This window comes from Pleurodeles waltl, chromosome 1_1 (genome assembly GCF_031143425.1).
Source record: "Pleurodeles waltl isolate 20211129_DDA chromosome 1_1, aPleWal1.hap1.20221129, whole genome shotgun sequence".
Lineage (NCBI taxonomy): Eukaryota > Metazoa > Chordata > Amphibia > Caudata > Salamandridae > Pleurodeles > Pleurodeles waltl.
The window spans coordinates 62168402-62193871 of NC_090436.1; the positions used below are offsets into that span (position 1 = coordinate 62168402).

The 25470-nt window shown below is 42.9% G+C and overlaps 1 protein-coding gene across 1 annotated transcript in view; it reads left to right on the forward strand.

The window, feature by feature from the left end:
- Positions 1-25470, forward strand: part of CCL19 (C-C motif chemokine ligand 19) — a 1093152-nt gene that overhangs the window by 1063912 nt on the left and 3770 nt on the right. Inside the window, exons 7-8 of the mRNA XM_069213346.1 lie at positions 4321-4447; positions 14904-15009. Coding sequence (XP_069069447.1) covers positions 4321-4447; positions 14904-15009 — 233 coding nt within the window. The remainder of the gene's footprint in view (positions 1-4320; positions 4448-14903; positions 15010-25470) is intronic.

Here is a 25470-nt window from a genome sequence, read left to right on the forward strand (position 1 = left end):
ATTACTACCAAAGAGCAAGCCTTGGTCGTTTGATCTTTCTGCCTCTAGAGAGAAGGTACACAAAGTAAGTTTTTGCTGTTGTAATGAACTGCAATTGTACCCAGGGACTTATGGCACCAGTGGAAAACTGCCACAAGAATCCAAGTTCTTATAGTGATATAAAGTTTTGTATATCATTTTAGAAATTTTAGTTATTGTGCACCATCAGCAGATACATTAGATACACACTCTTGTATCTTTAGGAGAACATATAACTATTTTGTGAGCAATTTGCAACTTTATATTGTGCAGATTTTATAAATCTTCATATTACCTTTGGTAATTTAATTATCAATAAATGACAGCTACAATAGATGAAGCTATATTAACAATACAAAATATTTATAAGTATACCTTTTCTCTCTAGGGACCATTGTACAATACTATACTAACACACATGCCTTACTAATTACTAGAAGTGTGTACTATAGGATGCCATAAAATTTTCTAAGCAGTAAATTTGTTTACAGAAAATTATTGAATGTGGATTCCAGAAAATATTTATGTGTAAGCTAAAGAGGCAAGCATATTCTTTGACAGGAAATACAGACAACATCGAATTTTAGATGTAGCTAGGAGAAACTAATGGCATTATTAACCTCATCTAAAGGATCAATTTTGAAAACCTATAAAATTATAAATATGTTGCAGGCTCTAGATATTATTGTATCCAGATCTATTTCATCACATAGTGTATATTGAGTTCTGATGAGTTACTCTATGAAATTGTGGCTGTTGATGTTAGTCTTGTGGGTTAATGACTAGCTTTCCCTGTCTAGTGGGAAGTTTCCTTAGGTTCTTGGACTAGAAATTCTTGGGTTTCCAAATGTGAAGATGATTGGTGCTTATTTTGACTCGTTAAACGTAAATTGCTCCACAAGAAATGAATATAATAAGTAGGTGTTATCAGTATCTAAAGATATTAGCACTTATGCATTTTCTCATGTCTTATCTGCTACATTTCATGTCAAACACATTGTTCGCCTGCTCGCTCCCTTCGTGGTAAAATGAACAAAGAACCGTATGGCTATGGCAAGAAGACCTACCTATACTTTGGCTTCTTGTGTGTGATAAAACCAACCTTAATTTTGTATCTTTGATGTTTAAATGCTCCACAGCGGACATCTAAATATAATTGTATCCACTCTTAGTAGCCCATACAAAAAACTGTACATAAGAAGAAGGAATGGCTATTGGTGGTCATTTCCAGTTTACTTCAGGATCCATAAATCTAATGAGCCGCATGTCTTTAAAAATTGATATAGAGTATTAGAGGCAGAGTCCTCATGCATTGTGAATGTACGATTGTGCCAGATGTTCTATTTTAGGGTAAACAAAAGGAAATCTCTCCTAGATTGTAACCATTCTTAGATCGTTAGCCTGGGTAGCTGGTGTATGTTGAATGCCGGTTGCAGCAGGCCACATAGGGAAGAAGTCCATAGAGATTGGAGAGTGGGCCGATGTCATTCCTTACAATCATAACCTCATTCTTTGTCCCATTCGAAGATAACTGATTGGCATCCAATCATGCACTTCTCAAAGACAGATATACAGTACTCGAATAGCAGAAAAGTCACTTAATGCATGGTTCTTGTTCTTGTCATCCAGACATGCTACTAAGTACGAGGTCATCATGCTATATTTAGAAATCCAGTACATTCCTCTTGATTACTGCTAAGAGACGTAAAAAAATGGAAAAAAGTATGACCCTGAAAAACCTCTCCTTTAAGGTGGTGAGTTGTGAACAGAAAATACCCACCATCTTGACTTGCAGATATGAGATTGTCTATACCCACCATCTTGACTTGCGGATATGAGATTGCCAAGAGGGACCTGACCCAAGGCAAAGTAATAGCCGTAATTTCTGCCCATTTGTCTATTCTGCCCTGTAGTACATTGTGCCCAACATCAAAGCAACAAAGATGTCAGTAGTATCAAAACTGTTCCCTGGTCATCCTCGCCTGCCCAGGTTTCTTTGTCTTGGCTGTCCACGAAGGCGGACTCTGCTGCGTCGGTCATCTAAAGCTAGAATGAATGTATACAAAGTGAATATCTTTCGATTCAACGCAAGTCCGGAGCTGCTAGTGAACAACTCACTGAATTAATTTATTTTTGAACAGGAAGACGAAAATAGAAGTTCCTGATTCTGGGTTTTGTAGGAATTGTTGTTATGGCATGCTTTTAGAAAGTGGACAAGTAACACCCCATCAAATTTTGTCATTTAATAAAAAATGCCAAGTACCTTTCAAAAATAGGATTTAGATGTTAACTGCCATGAACAAAATAACTTACGTAAATCATTTGCAGCAATTGTACCCGGCTGCTTATTGCTATTCTCTACTCAGGCTCTGCCTAAGGAGAATAGATTAGCATTAAATGTCTCTAATATCAAATGAAAGGCTGCAGTCCTGTCACAATGCCAGCTCCTTTCAGCCTTTGTGATATTTACGGGGAATTGGCATTGGATTCAAATAAGTTTTGGTAACATCGGTTAGATTCAGGTTAGTGAGCTAACTACGGAAGAATGTAAAATAGTGAAGCAAGGGCTATCAAATGTCAAGGTGTTATTTCTGGCTTGAAGTTGCTTTTCTACTGTTTTTAGATCTCCCCTACAACACAACTGGTGTTTTCAGTATAGACTTAGAGGCCCCCCCTAATGATTCAATGGCTTTATTTTTTCTGTCAATTCTTGCATTTGCCCCCCACAAGGAACATTTCAGTCTCATCCGGTTTTGACTTGATGACTTGTATCCTTTCACTGATAAGTCATAAGGACTTTGCTTTGTAGTGCCAGTCTTGTTCTCCTAAAGCCTGCTCATTTCCTGCCTCGTCTATTTATTTCAAATCTAGAGGCCCCCTGTAGTGCCCCTGGCCCTCTCCAAGTTCCGGCCATGATTGGCTGCTACCACGGTTGGAGCATCTTGCCACTTCATGGCAACGAATAACAGTGTAAGCATCTGGTCAGGTTGATTCCGTATGATCATCCTATCTGGTACTGTGATCTAATTTGGTAGGGATGCACCACCAACAACTGAGCAAAGAGGGGCCTTGTCTCTTTAACAGGTGTGAGAGGAATTCTGATCGTTTAATGAATGTTTGGGAAGACGTCTTTGAAGAGGCTTGTTTTCAGACATTTTTGGACACAGGAGGGTCCAGAGCCGAGCTGGGTTCCAACTACTTGGATTACCTTCCCGCCATAGGATTTGTGATTAACTCAATCCTAGATGACTAGATTTGCACTACTGGATCCCAGCTTTCGATTAGGACCATAGCTTGGTAGCACCGACTGAAGATATTTAGGGTCATTTGTTCTGAAAGCTTTGAAGACAGCACTGATAATTTTGCTCTGGGGAGATTTCTTGAGATTGCCTGGGTTGGCAGCCTCTGGAGCTTCAATATGTCAATATGTCTTTCTTTTCATGAATTTGGCATGTGAAAGAGGTTATTTTTTCACAGTCTTTTTTTTCTTTTTTTTTAATTGATGCTCGCCTATTTTATTGATATGTATGCTTAATACTATCCAAATAAAAACACTTCAAAATGTACTTGATATTGACATTGTGAGTTACTCCTTGTAAGTGGGTATTGGACATCTCGCTTACTTGCTATATCCCTATTGTGTACAGTATAGCATTTCCCATGACATGCCACATCTGTAGACAGATGTTCAGAAAGTCTTAGGGCTTGCTTTAGAGTTGGTCGATACAGTAAAATCGTATGGTTGCTGGGGCTAGTGGAAAACCCATTGTTGAAGGATTCTGACGTTGGCAGAGAATACTCTGAAGTAATTACCTCTGCAACCAGAACAGTACTGCAAAGGTCAGTATTCTATAAAAAGTTCTGCTTTGCCCATAAGTGGATTTTCCATTGCAGCCGAGCCCAAAGTCAGGTCTGCAGGGCCTTATGTAGATATGGTTGGTACAAAAAAACCTTCCATTTTTAGTGCCTAATTTAGGCTTTGTGGTAATGATTTTTTTTGATTTGTGAAGAAAGCATGATACCTTGATGTGGGGCTGCCGCCAGAATGTCCTTCGCCTTACTGTTTACATTCCACAAGGAAAGAAACTTCTCGTTGGTTGGGTTTCTCCTTTCTATTCATCACTTAACTATAAATCGAAGACTTTTCCATTACCAGCCACTGCTAAATCAGGCCTTTAATCTTAAAAGTTTCTCAGAAGGTGTAAATCCCTCTCAGGGATTGGCTGAGATCATTCTTGTCTATTTGCTCAGCCTCTAGTGAGACATGGGGTTCACCAAAAGAATTGTGCTTCTGTTTCCTAGTTCACTGCAGCAACAATGATGTTGTGGACTGCTGCTTGAAAGTTAGTGAAGCTCGAATCCCCTACCGGCATCTGAAAGGATTCCAGATCCAGTCCTTTGAAGATGGCTGCACCATCGAGGCTGTGGTGTGAGTATCCAAAACATGTCTATTTGGGGTTTGGGGGGTTCGAAGAGAAAACTGTAATGTATATGTATAAAATGTCCATGCATACCTCCAGTACTGTGGAAATTGCTGCCGGTAATATATTTTTTGGGGGGTGCATCAAAGCCCTCTGCACCCTTGGTTTTGCATTTCCTAATTTGCGATTTCCTAATAGAAAATCACAAATTAGGAAATGCGAAACCATTCGCACCTATGGGCCTTCAGGCCTTCAGGCCCATAGGAACAAATGGTGTTGCAATCCCTAATAGCGATTCCCTAATTGTGATTCTGTCGGAATCGCTATTATGGAATCGCTATTTTGTTACATAGCATTTTGCATTACCTAAATAGGGATTTCTTAAAATTTGATATTTAGGGAGTGCAAAATGTGGTTTCGATACATCTGGCCCAAAATTACTGAAACAAGCTCTGATCAACAAAATACACATTTTGTTTCTTTATATAGATACACTTTAATAGTCTGTGTTATAATATATATTTTTAATTTTCTAAGCTTTTGAGAACCCCCTGGGTAAGTGTTGCGGTTCCCAGTGGTCCCTGGACCATAGGTTAAAAACTATTGGTTTACATCAAGGCCTAGATGTCAAGCACATCCCAGGTCTAACAATACTTTCATCTTTATCCATTGCTGTATTGTCTCTGGGAAAGGCCCCCATGACTTGAAGGGAAGGATCAGCAAGCGAGTGCAGTCATGCAGCCGCAAGTCTGTAAGTGACCGACCCTTGAGGTGATGATGCAACTAGCTCATTGGGCATTCAAACTTTAAGAAAAATGACCAGTGTCCTTCCTGGTATTTATTTCTACTCTTATAAGCCACACAATATCTTCTGTCCAGATATGCTCAGTATCCCTACCTGATGAAGTCACTGGGGCATAGCATCAAAGCGCTGTTCACAGCGGGTACAGCTATTTTGTGCCTGGTCTTGCTTTCCTCCTCACCTACCTCAGGATCAGAGCTGTGATATTGGGTGAGCTACTAAAGGCAGGCCCAAGGTACCAGCAGGAAACTGTCCGTGGACTGCTGCATGTGGGTGCTGGGTCACCTCAGACTTGGCCTTTGTCTATCACCAGATACCCCAGGCGCCCACTAAGGAGCATTGCACTGGGCCTTGATCTAAGGAAGCTTTTTTGCAAGCGCATAGAGGTATAAAAGCTCATGATCTATTAATTATCAGTCTTCAATGGCATAGTGATAAATGCAGCACATTTCAGTCACTGTGAATGAAATTGCTTTTCTCAAGTTGCACAATGCTTTGCATGTGTTTTATTTGTGATCATAAACCGAGCTGTATTATACAATATTAAAAAGGTGTTTTTAAAAACGTAACAGAATCATAATACATGAGAAGTTGCTGTCTTTCTAGCATGCTGTCCCTAAATTTCGTTTTACAGGCGAATTCGCACATCAGAGCTCGCCTGTAATAAGAACATTACGTCCCTGCTCACTTGTAATAACCTATTACTAGAAAGTAGTGACGTTATGGCCTTTTTCATTCCCCAGCCTCAGCCGTGAAAGGAAGGACCCTGTGGAAATACATAAGTGCTGTGTGGAGGCTGCACACAGCCTCTCACGAGGAAGGGGCTATATACTGTTGGGATGTGTATTCTTAGGAACGATGGGCTGTGCACGGCAGTCCCACTATTGATGGAGAGGCCACACGTGACAGCCACAGTCTCTCACGAGACAATGTAGGCCAGAGGAAGCTGTGCATGGCCATGCTCATGAATGAGATGCTGTGTAGAGTGGTACCGCAGGCAGTAGTGCAGGACAGCAGACTATTGCTATAGGGGCTCGCGCAGTATATGGAACAATGACCAGGTTCATATACTTGCTCGTTCTGCTGCTTGCCAGCAGTAAGATAATGTCATCTACCCAGGATCACACATTGCATGCTGAGTCAGCTATTCCAAACCCAACACTCGCGCCTCGGCCTCCTAACTGAAAAATAATGCTGCACCAGTAATTAAACAAGCATTTACAATGCGAAGGGTCTCGCGTTTGCTCATGTTAGAGCTGATCGCGTTGTAAACTCTTAACCCGACTTTTCACCTATCGGGCAAGAATACATTTATGTACATAACCCGAAAAAGTGAAATCAAGTATGTAAAGCGCTCGACTTCTGCCAAGCGAGATCGCGCTCGTAAAATAGAGAAAAAAAAAGTCCACGAGCCCGATGGAAAACAGCGAGCCTCGCATGTTTTCTGTACTTGGTCACTGCGCTCGAGGAGGGCCAGCCACCGGAAAAGGCATGACGTATGCGTGCCTTCCACTAATGAAAGCAAGCAGATTTTATTAGGAAAGCCCACGAACCAATAAAAAACACTGATGTGAAGTTGACAGGGCTCCGTGCCCTTTTCTAAATAATGCAACGCAGGCTCGACCCTAAAAAGGGCTAGATTACGGGTAGAAGTGCAAGCTTGTAAATACTTTTCGAGGTTTGTGCCAGGAGCTCAGAGGCATTCTCTCTGTGATTTTGGACACTTCATCTGATGACCACGTGACTCATCCATCGCACAATGGTTAGAGTAAAATCTGTTTGACCCAATGTAACTGAGCACTACTGCTTATCAACACTGACACCAATGGACATAAAACAGTTTGCATCAGTCGCTACATGAGCTCTCAAGAGTCACATCATTTCAGACAAATTCATTTTACGGCTTTTTCATGGTCGGAGTGGACATTACAAGTCAGGATGCCATGGAAAGTTTGAGCACACTCCTAAACTTGTGACTTTGTGGGTATTCCTAAGTATTTCTCCAAGGTGTGAATCTCTACTCCAAGTTTGAAGGAAGCACTTTTAGAGTAGAGTATGGGAAGAAATTGCTCGTCGAGTGTAAAAGTATCGTTTTCTACAGATGGGATTTATATACTGACCTAAAATGTTTAATAACATGTATGTAAAGTAACTCCATGTTGACACCATTCATAATTATGCCCATCCGAACCCTCTTTCCATTTCTCTGCTTTCTCTTAAGATATGTCTGTAATGAGCCACTCGGACTGTTGCTGGGGTAACAAAAACCCCAATAATCAATAAACACAATACGAGGGTGCACCACTCCAATTAATCAAATAAGATAGATCAAGTGTAAGCAGTCCGATATAATCGAACAAGTAATGATGTGAGGTATCCCTTGGTTTCTTCCACAAGACTTTAATTGGTACAAAAAGCTTGTTACACCAAATAATTCATGAGAACAAGCAGCCAACGCGTTTCGCCCTATAACCTTGGGCTTCTTCAGGGCTGCAAAATAGCATATAAACATAAAGAAAGAGAATAACATAGTCACATACATAAATTAACAAGAGCAAAACATATTGACAAACAGGCCATTACATTTTCATACATGTACCAAGAAGAACAACATATTACAAAGTTGCTGACAAAGTTACAAAAATAAAAAATACATATGTAGACACTTATCTTTAATTAAACTAATTTTAATCCTATGTGATAAATGAAACCAGCAAGGGAAAGAATATAAGCAAGGAGGAAAAACCCCAAAATTGCATCGTGAGCAAATACACACAGAACCGTGGAGAAAAAAAGTGTGAGAAAGAAAGTCAGTGCAATCCCATTAAGTCAAGTAGAGAATAACAAGGTTAATCACCATCGAAAAAATGCACATACCAGAGGTAGTATTTCAATTGAGCAAATGTTACTGTTCACAGTGTGCATACGTGCACAAATGTAAAAAGGTTCTAATAAAGTAGAAAAAATAAGAAAAAAGGGGCTCATAACAATATGTACACCAAAAAAGTATTGATTATTTGTAAAATGTAACTAAGCTAAAGAAGTAATGTTTATATTAGGTATAGTGTAACCACAAAAAATGTAAAGAGGTTACAGGATTCGTACTAAGAATAAATCAGGAAAGGTTTCACCGGTCGCTGCCAAAATAAATTTAACAACGTTGTAGTAACCGCGTTTATATGAAAGTAGACTCCTCCAGCCTTACCTGGACAGCGCAAGTAAATTACTGCACAATATCCTCCAAAATCGTGAGTGCCGGTGGTGAAAGAAGCGGGGATAGAAAAAACAGGCACGGTCGTGTGCCGCCTGTCAGCAGTTTGTGTAAAAAACGGCGTCCAGGTGTCCAGCCTCGTAAACGAGGGATGCCAATTGTTTATAGTCCAGCCGTAAAGCGTCAGAAGCGTTGTCAACAGAAACGACGGACTGTGCGAGTCCGACGTTATTGAACAAACAAAATGCTCGTGGTCGTTTGTGGCAGCCATATTAGAATGAGAAAAAGGTCTGTGAATAGTATATATAAGAAAATGATCCAAAAGCCCAATCATTGTAAGAAAATATTTAAAAATATTATTGTTATATTATGGAAGCTACTTCTCACTATTTCTCACTTCTGCCCACCTTAACCCTGGCCACCGCTATTATTTTCTTTGTGGTTTGTGGACTAAAAGGGATTTAGGGGGTCATGTTGACCCTGGCGGTACGAGACCGCCAGGGCTAAAATGACGGAAGCACCGCCAACAGGCTGGCGGTGCTTCCTGGGCTATTACGACCGCGGCGGAAGCGCCGCGGTCGCACCGCCGGGGTCGGCGGTATTCCGCCACATTTACCCCGGCGGTGATAATCCGCCTGGGCAGTGCTGCTTGCAGCGCTGCCCAGGGGATTACTAGTCCCCGACCGCCAGCCTTTTTCTGGCGGTATGAACCGCCAGGAAAAGGCTGGCGATACGGGGAGATGTGGGGCCCCTGGGGGCCCCTGCACTGCCCATGCCACTGGCATGGGCAGTGCAGGGGCCCCCTGACAGGGCCCCATGCGGCTTTTCTCTGTCTGCTGTGCAGACAGTGAAAAGTGCGACGGGTGCAACTGCACCCGTCGCACGACCACAACACCGCCGGCTCCATTTGGAGCCGGCTCCCATGTTGCGGCCCACATCCCCGCTGGGCCGGCGGGCAGAAACTTGGTTTCCGCCCGCCGGCCCAGTGGGGATGTCCAAATGGGCACCGCGGGAGTGCGGCTGCATTGGCAGCCGCCCGGCGGTTATAGCTTGGCGGGCGGAGGTAGCCGCCCGCTAAAGTTGTATTGTCCCCCATAGCGTCTTAAAGAGAAGAAAACCTGTACATCGCGTGCAGATGTTTAATTAATGAATTGTTTTTTTTAAATTTCTTTTCATGGGTCTGAACTGTCTTGGCGCATAAAATCTAGAACATTTACTCATCTCATTCAAGTTGTGCTTATAATGCATGCAAGTAGCAGAGAAAAATCCTCAGTGAGTTTGTACATGGAGGTTTAATTTCTCCCTTAACTCTATTAATGCTCACTAGCTGTGGTCTAGTATGCACGTCAGAGTGCGCAAGAGTGTGAGTTTACACTCTTGTCCGATGGACCTTTTTATGGTGATCGAGATACACAAGAGATTTACAGTAATAAACAATTTAAATTTACCTGAAGCCCATGTGGCCCCATAGTAAGGACCAGGAATTGATGATTCGTGTTGTTGATTTATTCCAAATCAATAATCAAATATATATGCTTATCATGAAAATATTAAAAATATACAGAATTACACCTGGCAAGCCGAAATATCGCAATTGGTGCAGTCTCAATACATGAACGTATAGAGCAATTATTATCACAGCAATACAGGAGCTGAAAATTAGAAATAGGTGTTCTATTAAGAAACTCCTGTCCTGTCTCATAAACATTAAATAATTCTAAGTTCATGATAGACCTGGCATCCTTGGTGTGGTCTCCGCTGACTTTTTGCCTTCTGACTTCCTGTTTTGCTGACTTTGTTTTTGTTGCCTTTAGGATTCTAGGCATTTTACCACTGCCGACATGTGCTAAAGTGCTCTTTCCCTAAAAACATGGTAACATTGGCTTATCCACGATTGACATATTTAATTTATTTATAATTCCCTAGTAAAGTGCACTACATGGCCCAGGGCCTGTAAATTAAATGCTGCTGGTGGGCCTTCAACACTGATTGTGCCGCCAACTTTAGCAGCCCTTCAAATATGGCTCAAGCCTGCCATTGCAGAGCCTCTGTACAGTATAAAGTTTTAAACCGCCAGGTCAGCCCGGTAAGTTAACCCTAATGCCAGATCCAGACCTTCTTTTTTAATGTATAGAAGTCACCCCTAAGTTAGGCTCTGGACAGCCCCATTGGCAGGTTTCAGTGTATTTAAAAGTTAGACATGTCATTTTAAGTTTTACATGTCGAGGTAGTGAAAAACTCTTAAATTAGTTTTTAACTAAAGCAAGTCCAATCTCTCACATAGGTTAATATTGGGATTATTTTATTACATTTTATAAGTGTAATTTCCAATTGGGACCAGATAGATTTTTCAAGTTTGGTGTCTCAAGACTCACATTTTAAAATCACAACTTATGGTGAAGTTGGATTTTAAGTTGAAAGTCTGAAAATGGACCTTTTAGAAAGTTAGTATTTTCTTACTTTAATCATTTTGTGCCTTTGCTTGTCTCTGAATACATCTCTGGGTAGCTGACAGCTGGGTTCTTGTGCATTCTCTCTAGACAGCCACACACAAAGGGAGCATAGGTGTTCCTGATGGGCCATTAACATCTTGATGAGTCATCCTGGGCAGGATGGGAGGGCGGAGCAGACAAATCTGAATAGGCTGGGTCCTGAGCCCTCACAAACGCCTGCAAAACCCTCTGTAGTGTGTCTGGAGCCAGGGAAGTAAGGGCAGGAACTTTGTGCACTTCAAAGGCCTATCCTTGAAGTCTCCCCATCTTCAGAGGAAAAACTGGGTAAACATACTGGACCCAAACCCCACCAAATATGTACACATCTGCACATGAGGACATTCTGCCACTAAGAAGGACTGCTGTGCTGCTAAAGGGACTGTCACTCTGCTGGACTTAGCTGGACTCCTGCTTTGCTTTGCCTGCCCTGCTGCCTGGTGCCCTACTTGCCTGAGAGTGAGAAGGAATGAACCTCCAACTCTACATCCCCAGAACAAAGTCACTCGAAGGGCATGCTGGCTTGCCTCCTGTTCTGAAGGCTCAGAGACATCAAAGACTTCACTCGTCTCTGCTACAGCTTCTGTACTCCGCCCACTGTGAGTCCTTCTTTGCCAAGTGGTGCCAATCCAGTCCTGGGCCCTTGGAAGAAGGTCCTGTAGTTGTGTTCTATGAAAATTCACGCATTGCTGTCACTGCGGCAATCTAAACCTCACCATCTCTCCTCTACGCCGATGTATCTCCGTTGCTGCTGAGGACGAGGAGTCCGCATCACCGATTGTGCAGCTCATGATAGATGCATCACAATGCATCACCTTTGTATTGCAGCTGCGCGGCTCGACAATGAAGTATCACCTTCATAGCAAAGAGATCGACACTGCACCTCGAGGACATCGCATCAACAACTACACGGCTCAACCACAACACATTTTCAACTCTGTGGATCGGAACCAACGCATCGTCTTCGCATCGGCCCTCGTGCTCCTCGCATCCGACCCTCGGCGACGACGCAACTCTCCACACAAGGTACTGTTTCAGCCGGACTAGGTTAGTCCCTGTTCCCAGCCCATGCTCCGTTGCAGTCGGCCTGAACTTCGGATTAACCCCGGTCTAGCAGGACCAGATAGCCCCTACAATTGTAGATATTCTTTAAAAGTTCATATATCGACTTATTGTATTTTTGTTGTTTGCATCTTGTTTTGTTCATTAAATTAAGATCTAATTTTCTAACTTGGTATGGATTATTTTTGTGTGGTGTTTTCACTGCTTTACTGTTTTAAGTGTTGCACAAATACTTTACAGTTTGCCTTCTAAGCTAAGCCTGCCTGCTCTGTGCCAAGCTACTTGAGGGTGAGCACAGGTTAATTTAAGGTTTGTATCTGACTTACCCTGACTAGGATTGTGGTTCTTGCTTGGACAGGGTGCATACCTCTGTCAACCAGAAACCCAATTTCTAACATTGGTGATCAGCGGTGAGGACAGGACTTGTGTTTGTGCAGTGCCTTACAGTAATTTGGTGTACACTACCATCCAACTTTAAGAACAATTAGAATCAGTTGCCCACGACCCTCTCTGGCAATATTTTTCTTCCAAACTCTTTCTGATTGGCATCTTTAAATTTTCTATTCTCCCTTATAGGCATTTTTGCCTTTTCCTAACAAAATCATGTATCTGATGGAAGGTTGTAAATCTGCATCAGCAAAAATGGATTTCAAGTTGGCCAAACTTAAGGGGTGCACTGTGGCCCAGCTGAGAGATTTCTGTAAGGACTTTGGGCTTCCTGTAAAGAGGTCCACCAGGAAGGTGGAACTGCAAAAGGCACTAACTGCATGGTCCAAAGCATTGCTCCATTGAATGTGGACCCAGAGGAGGATGTGAAAGAGGAGGAGCAGGATGTGGAGGATGATAAAACCAGGGCCCAGAAGAGGTTCTTGTGCTGCTACCTTTGGAGGAGGGGGACAATATTTTTCCTGGACTGGAGATTCCAACCCTGGTGGGGAGCAATGTGTCATTCAGAGTCCTGTTCCCAGAGGAGCTGGAGAACAGGAGGGAGGAGAGGAAATTGAGAAGATAATCATAGGACTTGAGCGCTCACAGTGAATCCACATAGTAACATTTGCACCCTAATTTTGGCACGGTGCTCCTGGCAAGAGGATCTTCCTTTCTCCTCTAATGTTTCCAGGGAAACTAAACAGTGAAAAAACAGCTGTCAGGGCACTCATGGATCAAGAATCAGTACTTTAAAGCTGTTTATAAATCCAATCTTCAGTATCTAGTGACAATAACAACACAATGAATTTCGCTAAAGGACCGGAATTCATGAAAAGAAAATATATAGAGCTCAATTTATTCTTGAGATATAAAGTTCATCACAGCAACAAAAAGCCGTCCTTGAAACCAATATTCATGTAGCAACCACAGCCAACACGTGTTTCGTCCTATGAGACATCAATCTCAAAGACTTCATCAGGGCTTTGCTATGCATAGATTGTAAAGTAAATTCAGTCCTCCCAAAATAATTAGAATATCTTATTGTGTCACAGTAAGTGAAGAGCAAGTAGTATTTTGAAGGAATATCTTAAAGTATCCTATCAGTAGGAAATTATATAATGTGGAAAAAAAAGGACTTTCTCACCGGTACAGAAAACGCCGCGCGATTATCTGAACGCAGGTTTTTCCACATTATGGTTCAGTCCCTCCTCAAGTGTACTGGTGGCCCTTCCTTGGTCATGAGGGATCCTGGAGTAAAGTACTGCTCAGTATTTATCCCCAGAGCTGACCAATAAGTTCACATGCATGTGTCAAATTGGGCTCTTCCTATCAAGATGGCTACTGCATGATCAGCTCATGCTAGGACCATTGGCAACTGGAGTCCCTTCTGAGTTGGTTGCAAAAGGTTCAGAAGTGTTGTGGGGCCCCAACAGCATGACGCATGCTTTGTGAAGCAGATAAGACAGACAAGGCAGCAGAGTTGAGAGTGCTCTGGCAGGGAAACTGCAGGTAACTACAAAGGGAAGACTTTGACAACTCTACCCATAGGACACTGTAAGCCTCTTCAGCACGGCACTGGGGGAAAAGGGAACTCCGAGGTCCGCAAACCTGGCCATCCTTGCACAAAGTAATTGGCTCTTTTAGCTTGCCATACACATACAGGAAAGCCAAAATGGATTCCCTCCTGCACCCTGTTAGACATGCACACAGGTGTAACACTCATTCTTTGCATTGCCCAGGACGGTTATACACTTTTTAGTCCTAACTCACACAGATGAGAGTGAAGGCCCATGGTTATAAGACTAGCAGAAACATTCACACAGAGATGAGAGGGTCAGCAGGAAAATCCCCTTGATTGAGACTGGTCTCTTCCACTACAAATTACACTGCTACAAACACCAGTCCCAGACAGCCAAGCCTGGGAGGACAGTTGTCACTTTCTGCAAGAGGGGGCACTTGGGTTTTAGGGCACTGCAGTTGGGTCTTAAAAGTCCAGCCCTTAGGAGATGGTGAAATCTCAGTTCCTATGTGTGTGCAAGATCGCCGTCGTGCGGCCCAGTAGATCCACAGGAGCAGGTTTACTCTAGCACTTCCTTATTTAGCACCTGTTCCCAGAGTCCCTTTCAGTTCCTACAAAGAGTTCAGAAGGCTAGGATAGTCCCAGCTCCATCCAATCAATTTAACACCCTGCTTGTGAAGCTGACACCAGAACTATTTAGGGTACACATCCATCAGGTTGGCTTTGCCCTCCTAGTCTATGCATTTTATTAGTTGGATCTACTACATATATTGAAATTCCATTAATGCACTTTGCAATCAGTCATCCTTGTATCAATGTGTGTACGTAGATGCATAGTCAGCGTATAGCTCATTTCATATTGATATTTCATATTGAGATGCTGAATAGCGATTTTGTTAAAAGAAAATAAAAAAAACACTAAATGGCTCTTTTTTTCTTTTTCTTCTTCTAGATTTATTACCAAGAGGGACAAGTCTCTGTGTGCCCCACCTAACCAGCAATGGGTACATAAACTGATCAACAAACTAAAAAACCATGCCCTTAAGGTGAACAGTGCGGTAAGGAGATTTTGGTTACAACGTAGAGTTATGATTTCATATTCTGCAATACTGCAATTATGCGTTTCATCCAGGAATCAGCTCCAAGTGTGCATTTCCTGTTTGACTTTCCTTTAGTAGTGCAGGAGCGTGCAGGGAAGCAGAAGGTCGTCTCCATCCGATGGACCTTTGTAGCTGACTGGAAACAAGGGAGTTGGAACAGACTTACAATTTAAATTACATGAAGCCCATTTGGCCACACAATCAGGACCAGGAATCAATATGGAATGTTTAGTAGGTTTATTACAAATAAGTAATTAATCCAATATAGGTGTATATCAAACTCAAATTATAAAAGTAAAAAAACTGACTTTCCTTACAGGAATTCAGATTACTCATCATAACATGAACAGATCTAAGATCATCTTATTCAGGTGCCAAGCTAGAATGGGAAAGTTCAGAATAAAGGTTTTAAAGGATTCAGGGGTGAAGCCAGGTAGGTGTCAGCATCATGAAGACTCCAGTAGAAGTCTTCCAAAAGGGGATTCAGTATTTAGCATGAAGTTACACACTCAAAAACACAAAGGAATGTACCTCTCAAAGTGCAAAAGAACGTGCTACAAATCTAACAGTGTGAACACTAACTTAAAATCGAAAGTTCCAGGAGCATCCATATCTATAAACCTGCCACCAAAAACCCAATTATTTCTTTTTCTCATATGGCGCATTTGCAACATTCTTTGACTTTCCCATCCCACAGCGATCACATGACCAAGTTAACCTTGAGCACCTTCTTTCCTGACATGCGATGAACAGGAGGCTTCTACTGCTCATTATATCATCATGTTCTTACCGAGATTTCTTCTCTCAGGACTCTGTCTGGAATACACACTACTCCTTTCTAACTAGGAAATCACAAATATGCACGTGCAAAAGAGAATCACGCAGAGCATAGCAGAATACATCTCATGTTAAAATAAAAGCCTAGTCAGTTCGTTTTGGTGCTTCACTTTACATTGATGATGTTAAGGCACACAGAGTACATGATGTCAGCTACACATTTGTATTGCTTCTTAATGTGTAGGGGTAAAGCCAAAATTATACTTCTCCAATCCCCCCTATGATGGTGAATCAGGCCATTACAATCACGATAAAGCTCTCATCAGATGGACCAATCAAAACCTCATGGGTTTCAGGAATTTCTGTCTAGTCTCTTTTCTTCTCATCTCCAACTTTATCTCTACTCTCTTCCTTTTCACTCACCCTCTTGCTCATATCCTCTTATACACCTTAAAGATGATCATAACTAGAGATATCGCACACAGAGCAATTATCACAAGTGGTCCCAAAATAGAACCCACTATTCCCAAGCTTCTAAACCATTTTCCAATTTCAGCAAACTCATTTCCAATTGATTCCCAAGCACCTGTTGCTTCTAACTCCTTCAACTCTTCCTTCAAACCAGAAATGTTCTTGATATATGCCTTTAAATCCTTTCACTTGTCGGGTATATAAGTACAACTTTGCTGGACCTTTAACCCCCTCCTTAGCGAGAAGAATGTTCAACGCAAGATGATTTTGCAAAACCATGGATCTCATACTTACCATTTCAGTATCTAAAACCAATAAGGCTCCTGCTATACTGGTGGACAGTTTATCCACTATGGTAGACAACGTCCTAATCTTTTTTGCCATTTAAAATCATATCTAGAGATGGAATCATTGCACCAAAGACGTCTCCCACTACGTCTCCAGCACTAGCACTGTGTTTAGATCTGGATTCGTTTCCCAAACAAGATCATTAAAAGGCTCCACATGGTATATTTTCAGGAAAACTACACCTAAATAACATACTCCAAACCATCCTTTGGACAACTTGAAAAATGCATGTTCTCCACAATTATACTTAACTCCAGAAATTACAGGATCTTTACCATCCAAAAAGAATTCCCAATTTTCTCTGTAAGTATGCACTATTTCCCTTTATGTCTCCATTCCAAAGTCAATGCTGCTTGGGTTCCTGCCACTTGATGCTCAACTTCTCCCTTAGCCCATTTTCTGATACTTAAGGTCCTTCTGTGTCTTTGACTTAGATTCCATGTCTCTCCTCCTGTCTTCAACTAAATTGAGAAATCTCTTCTCTAAATCTGTCAAATCACATGACAAATTGTTTTGGTGAGCATAGTTAGTGTCTATTGTCATGGTGGGTCTAAAGTACCTAGCAATTACCACTATCTCTTTAATACCAGGGAGACTATTCAAATGCTCAAGTATGGGAACTTTTGTAAGAACTAAGGACCTGATTTAGTTTGGCGGACTGGTTACTCAATCACAAACGTGAATGATATCCCATCCGCCATATTACGATTTCCATTGGAAATAATGGAATCATATTACAGTGGGCGGGATATCTGTCATATCTGTGATGGAGTAAATCCCTCCGCCAAACTCTAAATCAGCCCTAAATCATAATTCGCAAAATCATTTTGGAAGTGACCCTCTCCATATAAAATACTCAGTTAAAAAAAGAATACAAGTAAAACCATAAGTCAGAGGAAAATGATGGTGTGTGATACCTTCTGCAAATGATGCAGGCCATTGCGTACACACATGGCAACCCCTTGCATCCATAATGCTCGTAAAGCAATTTAAAATAGGCATTTGAAGAAGAATCTTCTCTAGATGCGTCTACATGTAATTCTTTAGCACCAAGTGAATACAAACTACTGTCAATAGGATAAAGTGTTTTAGGAATAACTGTAGATCTGGTCGTCAGTAAACTAGAAGATGTGGGGAATTACAATCCCACTAATAAAACAACCAATACTACAACCACAATTAATAACACACCTGCTGTTATGTACCTTCCTCTTCTATGGTTATTAGTTTCCATGACAACTCCAAAATCAGCAGCAGCAGAGTCCTGTCTGTCGGATTTCACCTGTGCTAATGGCAAAACAAAGTTAAACAAATAAAATAAATTATTTACAAAATCTTTGTGAGACTTCCTTAGCCCCACTCTGTGTTCTTCCAAATGACACCCTTACGATCCTTCAGCTGCCTCAGGCCTCGGTAATCTTCTTAATTCCCTAACAAAGTCTGTTTAAATATCTCTAACATGTACACATTTTCAGAGACCACACTAATACCAAACAGTTCAAGGAGGTTCAGCTGGATTTGCACAGTTATCCTCAAAATCCCAAAATTCTCTCTCTCCGACCTTAGCAGCAAAGTATGTCCATTCAGGTGAAGAGTACCTGCAGCGGGCTACCCTAGCACTTTTCAACCTCCTTAATGCGGACACTTCATCCTCAGTGTCCTCTGGAATAGTCTGGGGTACACGTCCCTCAAGCAGGCTCAATCTCTCCCTCTCCTGCCTTCTTAGCCTGCAGTCTCCCACTCACGTTCTAGGTCCTTCGTCAGGGTCTGAATTTGACTCATTCACAGCGACAGGATGAGACTCTTGTGTCTCAGCTACAGCTGTTGACTCTTCCAGACCCCCCTCAGACCGAATGTGTGCTGTTGCAGCCGCTTCTTGATCCCTGACAGCTTGTCCAACCTGATACTGCTATCTCTATGTCACAACTGGCACTTCTGGAAGAGGTGCTGTCACATCATCAAGGGAACACTCGACTCTGCAAGTACAGGAAGCATTAAACCCGTTGGAGAGACCTCCACATTTGACAGCAGTAGTCTTCACCAGAAATACTTGGTAAAGACCACACCAATGATGTTCTAATCATGTTTTCCTCACGTGTTTCTTCTGATGTGGCGAGGCTGTGGCTGTTCGCACCTGGTGAGACACAGAGAGCATCACATCAGCCAGACTTTTGCAGTAATCGAGAATCATATCATCTGTAATGCTCACAAGTGCTTTTGCGGTGCTGCTGGCAGTCTCATTGCTCTGCCCATGATTATCTCATGGGGGGAACAGTCCCGCCCTCCGATCAGGAATACTGTGAAGACTCAACAATACAAGACTCAAAGCCTCAGGTCACTTCAAAGGCGTTGATGCACACACTTTAGCTAGTCTGGATTTCAGTGTGCCATTCACCTGTTTCACTATCCCTTAAGCCTCAGGTGGATAGCTGCAATGTAGTTTCTGCTCCACTTTTGTGCAAAAACATATTTGAAGTGTTTCTAGCATTTAAACCAAATATTTATCAAGAAACGACTGCCTGAGAATACGATTGGGACAGAAGTGTCAGCTGTTAAGATCGCTGGGCATCTAAGTAACGGGTAGCTTCCAAGTTGAGACGCTTCAGTCGTATCTATTTTTGGCTAGATCCGTGATACCCTGGGCAGAAGAAAATAATATGTTGCTCTGGTTTAGGGACCGAGCCACAAGCTGGGCACATATCAGAGGCTGATCTTTTTTCAATTTTTGTAATGAGTTAGTTCAGGGGGTAAGCTACCTAGGGCCACATGTAGGTAGCTTTTTGCACGTCGCAAATAGCGAATTTCGCTGTTTGCGACATGCAAAAACCACATTGCGATGCAAAAACACAGTTTTGCGATTCAGTAACATGGTTACCGAATCGCAAAATGGGTGTGCGACTCGCAATTATGAAGGGGTGTTCCCTTCCTAATTGTGACTCGCAGTGCAATGTAGGATTGTTCTGTGATCGTGAACGCGGTCGCAAAACAATCGCAGTTAGCACCCATTTCAAATGGGTGCTAACCCATTTACAAAAGGGCCCGTTGTGAATGTCACTGAAAACTATTTTTCAGAGCAACACTGCCTGCTCTGAAAAAATGAAACAAAAACGTTTCATTTTTTGTTTTTGTAATGCATCTCGTTTTCCTTTAATCTTTATTGAAAATTAGTCACAGACATAGTGGTCTGCTGTCCGCTGCAGGTCACATTCCCTGTGAGGGTTGCCATTCGCAAGGGGGTCGCAAATTGCAACCCACCTCATGATTATTCATGAGGTGGGCATTTGCGACCCCCTTGCAAATCGCAGGTGGTGTCAGGGACACCATCCAACATTCGGATTTGCGACTCGCAAATTGCGAGTTGCTCTGACTCGCAATTTGCGGGTCGCAAATCTGGACCTACCTACATGTGGCCCCTAGTCTGAACCTTACATATAAACTCTTTACAAGTGGCGGTGTAATAGTGTCCAAAAAAAGTTCAAAGATGGGCTTGTCTTGAACTCTAAGAACTGCTCGGTCAGATGCCCATGGGTCCCTCTTATAGATTGTTGTTCATATACATAGGCCCAGTAACTTCATTTTATAGCTACAGCATCTGCCTTGCAGATTTTTCCAGCGTCTTCCCATAGTTTGAGCAAACCTAGCATCTTGCACAAGTTAAAAACAAACATCAACCAAGGAACCTTACAGCACAACCAAATTTCATCAGGTCCCCTAGAGAATCTCTGTACTCTAATAACTTGGGAGTTGACCAAATGCAGATCCAGAATGTTGATGGTTTCAGTTGGGCCATATCTACGATATGCTTTGTAACTAGATCAACGTAGAGTGGGATAGGAGGACTGTTGACCAGAACCAAGATGGGTGATCTTACAAAATTAATCCTGGCTACGGATAGCTTCTGAATATCTGTATAACCCCAAATTTCAGGTCCAAAAAGTGTGGCACTGTGGGCCTTAGCACGGTATGCCACTAGTGGCAAAGAGATTGAACGGGAAATGGCCAAAACAAAAGATCCTTTCTTAGGGCTCAATGTCAACCCTTAACATTGCTATTTCTGACTGTGCTCTTGCCGAGTAACATCTAATTTGTTTTAATCACATTTATTTCTAAAAACCGTGCTATATAAAATTCTAAAAACTTGCCAATCAAATTTTGGAAACCCATTGAGATTTTTTAAATAAGAAGCGAGTCAGCTGCAAAAAGGAGTATAGGGATTTTTTTACCATTCACGATGGTAGAGACATTCTGAAAAGCCAGCAGTACCTTTACCACATCATTGACATACAAGGTAAACAGGGTAGGTGCAAGGACACACCCCTGGTGAACCGCTCTGGAGAAAGGAATTCTATTTGCCAGTTTGCCGCTGCTGCACCAATGAACTTGGCCATAATTTTTTTCATGAAGTCTGATAATAACATTTATTAGACCTCCGGGGGCTCCCATATCTGAGAGCACTCTTCAAAGATCCTGGTGGGGGACAAGATCAAACGCTTCTCTCAGATCTAGGAATAACACATATAGGGGGTGATTCTAACTTCGGCGGGCGGCGGAGGCCGCCCGCCGGAGTTCCCCCACCAAAATACCGCTCCGCAGTCGAAAGACCGCTGAGGGTATTTTGGGATTTGCCCTGGGCTGGCGGGTGGCCGCCAAAAGGCCGCCCGCCAGCCCAGGACAAATCAGCCTTCCCACGAGGACGCCGGCTCAGAATTGCAGTGGCACCCGTCGCATAGCAGACACTGAAATACTTTGTGGGGCCCTCTTACGGGGCATGGCATGGGCCCCGCGGCACCCCCTACCGCCATCCTGTTCCTGGCGGGAGACTCGCCAGGAACAGGATGGCGGTAGGGGGTGTCAGAATCCCCATGGCGGCGGAGCGCGCTCCGCCGCCATGGAGGATTCTGCAGGGCAGCGGGAAACCGGCGGGAGACCGCCGGTTTCCCGCATCTGACCGCGGCCGAACCGCCGCAGTCAGAATGCCCTGCGGGGCACCGCCGGTCTGTCGGCGGTGCTCCCGCCGACCCTGGCCCCGGCGGTCAGAATGACCCCCATAGTTTTGATTACTAAGCAAAACGTGCTTCCAGTATATAAAAGCAAATCTTAAAACTTGATCCGAGGTACTTCTTCTTGCATGAAAACCAGCCTGGAGTGGCGACAGTATCTGCTCATTATCTATCCTGTTTTGTAATTTATCAATAACATGTCTCGAAAAGACTTTTTGCAGGTTATCTATTAGGCCAATGGGCCTATAATTTGACGGGTTACTGGCGTCGCCCTTCTTGAAGACTGGCACTATTCCCCCTCCCCCCCCACCCGTAGCTGGAATTTCTCCACTAGCAGCAATTGTGTTTGATAAGAGATTAACATAGCTGGACCAGATCTGGGGTTCAGATGTATACAAATCTCCTGGTATTCGATCTGGATCTTCTGATGGCTTAAGTCTTTTAATAGCAGAAAGAATGTCCTCAAAACTAAGGAAAACCTCAGTAGGCTGCCCGCAGGCCCTAATAAGCGTAGGTTTAGCAGGGTGTCTGTAAGTCACACAGGAGAGCAGAGTAACAAATGTTTCTTGGGCGTACAGTGCAGAGATGTGAACTTCCCACTCCTCGGGCTCGATGTGGTGGCGGCAAGTGTTCACGCTACCTATACTCCTATAAGAAATTATATGCCAAAAGGATCTACTATCATTCCTTTTCACAGTCTGCAACAGATCTTGCCAGTTTTTTTCTCCCAGTCGTGCTCAGCTTCAGCGAGCGCTATCTTATATTTAGATCATGCTTCTCTAATGTCTGTACACCTGCATCCTTTGACAGCCTTCCTTAGCATCTTTTTGGAAGATTCACACTTTATAATGAACCATTTGGAATCCCTTGCATGAGTTGTCGGCTCTGGTTCCGATTCTTTACAAAAGATACCCTGCAATTTACTGAAAAAAACATTCATGAATTTCTAGAATCAGTGTAGCAGAAGCAGGAGTTTCTCCATAGTCAGACAGGTAGAACACAAGCCACCGGTAAAACTCTGAATTCAATTTGTGATTTGACATCACTGGGAGCTCGAGGATTCATCGAGAATTATTGGCTAAAATAGGCTCTGGAAACATAGTATAACAGGTAATTAGTGTCCTTTGGAAGGCACCCCCAATTAGGGAAGTAATCATAGGTTTGTGATCATTGTCAGTGCGTGTTACAACCTTCATGTCATTGAGCAGTGGCCAAAGCAAGCTATACCAGCCATAAAAAGGACCGCTCCAGCGTTAAAGACCCGAGCCAAAGATGAGGGCCTTTAACAAGGGAGCGGGACTTTAATTGCCGGTATAGCCCAGAAACGAAGAGCTATAAGGCTATTAGAACATTCGTCCACTAGAGGGCAGAATGTTCTAATAAATAAAACAAAGTCCTCACGGAGCCCGAGGGGATTGAAATCCCCTCTGGCTCCATGAGGCCTATGTTCACAGCTGTTGCTGTGAACAAAGAACATTGGAATGTTGTCGTTCAGGGTTTTTACCGGCCAGTAAAAGCCCGCAGCACTCTATTGTCTCCAATGGAGCTCGCAACACTTCAGTGTTCTAATAGTCAATAACACTAGAATGGGAACCCCTCTTGAACGTGAATGATCTTTCCTGGTCAAAGTGGGTTCTCCCATTACATGCTTGAAGACTCCATCTCACCACAATAAATGCTAATTGAAGGGCTACATTGGAATAGTGATGTTGAAATTTGCCGGTACATCCCACTGTTCATACTCCTGCATTGTTAGTATACTAACAGATGGTAAAGGCTAAAAGATACACTGAAATCTCCTCCTTCACTTTAACTGTCAGCTGATACAAATCAATTAATTCATCTAGCATGGACCGAACAGGTGAATAATTGCAAGCGTAGCATAGACATTGAATAATACCACAATCAATCCCAAGCGGAATTCAACCAGTAGCCTCATTAATTCAGGAGAATCTATATTTAATAATGTATGTGAGCATGCAATATTATTTTGCACCAAAATCATCAGCCCCCCAACCGCCACACCAAGATTACCTAGGGGGCGCCGCTGCCTTTCATTTCCCCATTGCTTAACCAACCGCGTTCCAGTGCTAAGCCTTCAAAAATTCCCAGCAGACACGAGGAAAGACTGCCAAACGATGTAATACAAAAAAGTCTAAATAAACTTATAGAGCCTGAGTTAGTTCAACAGCAGCAAAGCTAAAATGAAAGAGGGTAGGCCCAGCCCGGCCTCTTTCGGGCTATGAATCGCAAAGATGGGCCTGGTCTTGGCCCTGTGCTCATGTTGTGGCACTTAAAAGCGTGCCAGCTGCTGCCTGGCCCCTCATTGTGCAGGGGGAGGCTGGGGAATGTAGTCCCACTCCAGCCAGGGCCCCGGGTACACTTGTGGTGTGTGGGGGCAAGGAGACCACTTCACTGGAGACCCCTAAGCTGCAGGTATGTTGCAGAGAGTGCGTCAGCTTCTGTTGCCTGGCCCCTCTTGTGCAGGGAAAGGAGGGGGATGTAGGCCAACCCAAGCTAGGGCCTCGTGGACACTTGCAGTGTGTGCGGTCAGGTAAACTGTTTCACTGGAGACATGAGTCCCTCAGTCTGACTGCAGAGAAGTCGGGAAACTGAATCTGGGGATCAATTCCATCAACAACAATTTAGCTACAGTGAGACTGTCATTTCTCTGGGCAGGTAAGCTTCAACCCAACGCAAAAAGATGCACACAACCACCAGGACATATCTCAGCCCGTTGCTTACAGGCATTTCAATAAAGGTCCTGGACAATGCAGTGTTTGCCACTAGGCTTCTGTAAGCCCATAATGGGTGAATTACATAGACTTTTGATTATCGCCTTCAAAACGCCTTACTGTATCATTGAGTCAATCACTACAGTGATCCCTGCAATTGTTTGGTGGTAAGATTTTATTGTGATGTTCTTGGGTACTCTTCATTTGGTTTCACTTTAATGTGGACAGGTTCAGCACCTTTGATGAGACCTATATAATTTTCTGAAAAATCCTAGACCTCTGGCTTGTCCGTATCTTTAGGATCTGGTGATAAATCATCGATCATCATCATAGGGAACAATGCAACATAAAGGCCATCTCTTGACAATTTAAAGGCAACATCCTCATCATGAGTTTGTAACTCAATACCTTTCGGTGTACAGTAAATGCCCAGGAGATCTCATCTCAAGAGACTCCCTGGACTAGAATCACATACCACAAATTGGTGATTCTCTTCAAAGGACCCTATTTTGACAGGTACTTCTTCTGTTACAGGATTTGTCATTTGTTTATTTGGAACTCCTATAACTTGGATTCTTTTTCCCGAGAGGGATAGGGTTGGAACCTCCATTATCCTATAACAGTGGAGCGGGTAGCACAAGTATTGATCAGGAGTGATATGGGGTGGCCATTCACCTCATCATCTATGAATGGACGACTCTGATCTACCTCTAAGACTGTGCCAAGAATACAATCTTCCTTCTTCTCTGGCATCGTAAGAAGGATGGGTCAGAATTGTAACCCTCAAACGCTTCAAACAATGGAAACTGTTAAAACATGCCCTGATTTTGGAAAGAATTCTGGTTTACGGTCGGGAATTTATTTGAGTTTAATATGCGACCATTTGCACTTTGCTGTGGCATCGGAGCTTGTGGAACCTGCATCACTGGAGCTTGGGGCGCATTAAAGTTTTGCATTCTCGGGCTCTGTACATTCTGTGACTGTAAAGGGTTATTACCCTGGGCTTCTGTGAACCCTGAATTCTGAGGATTAAGACAACATTCCCACTTCCAACGGCTCAACTTATATTGTAAAAATGACAAGGATTT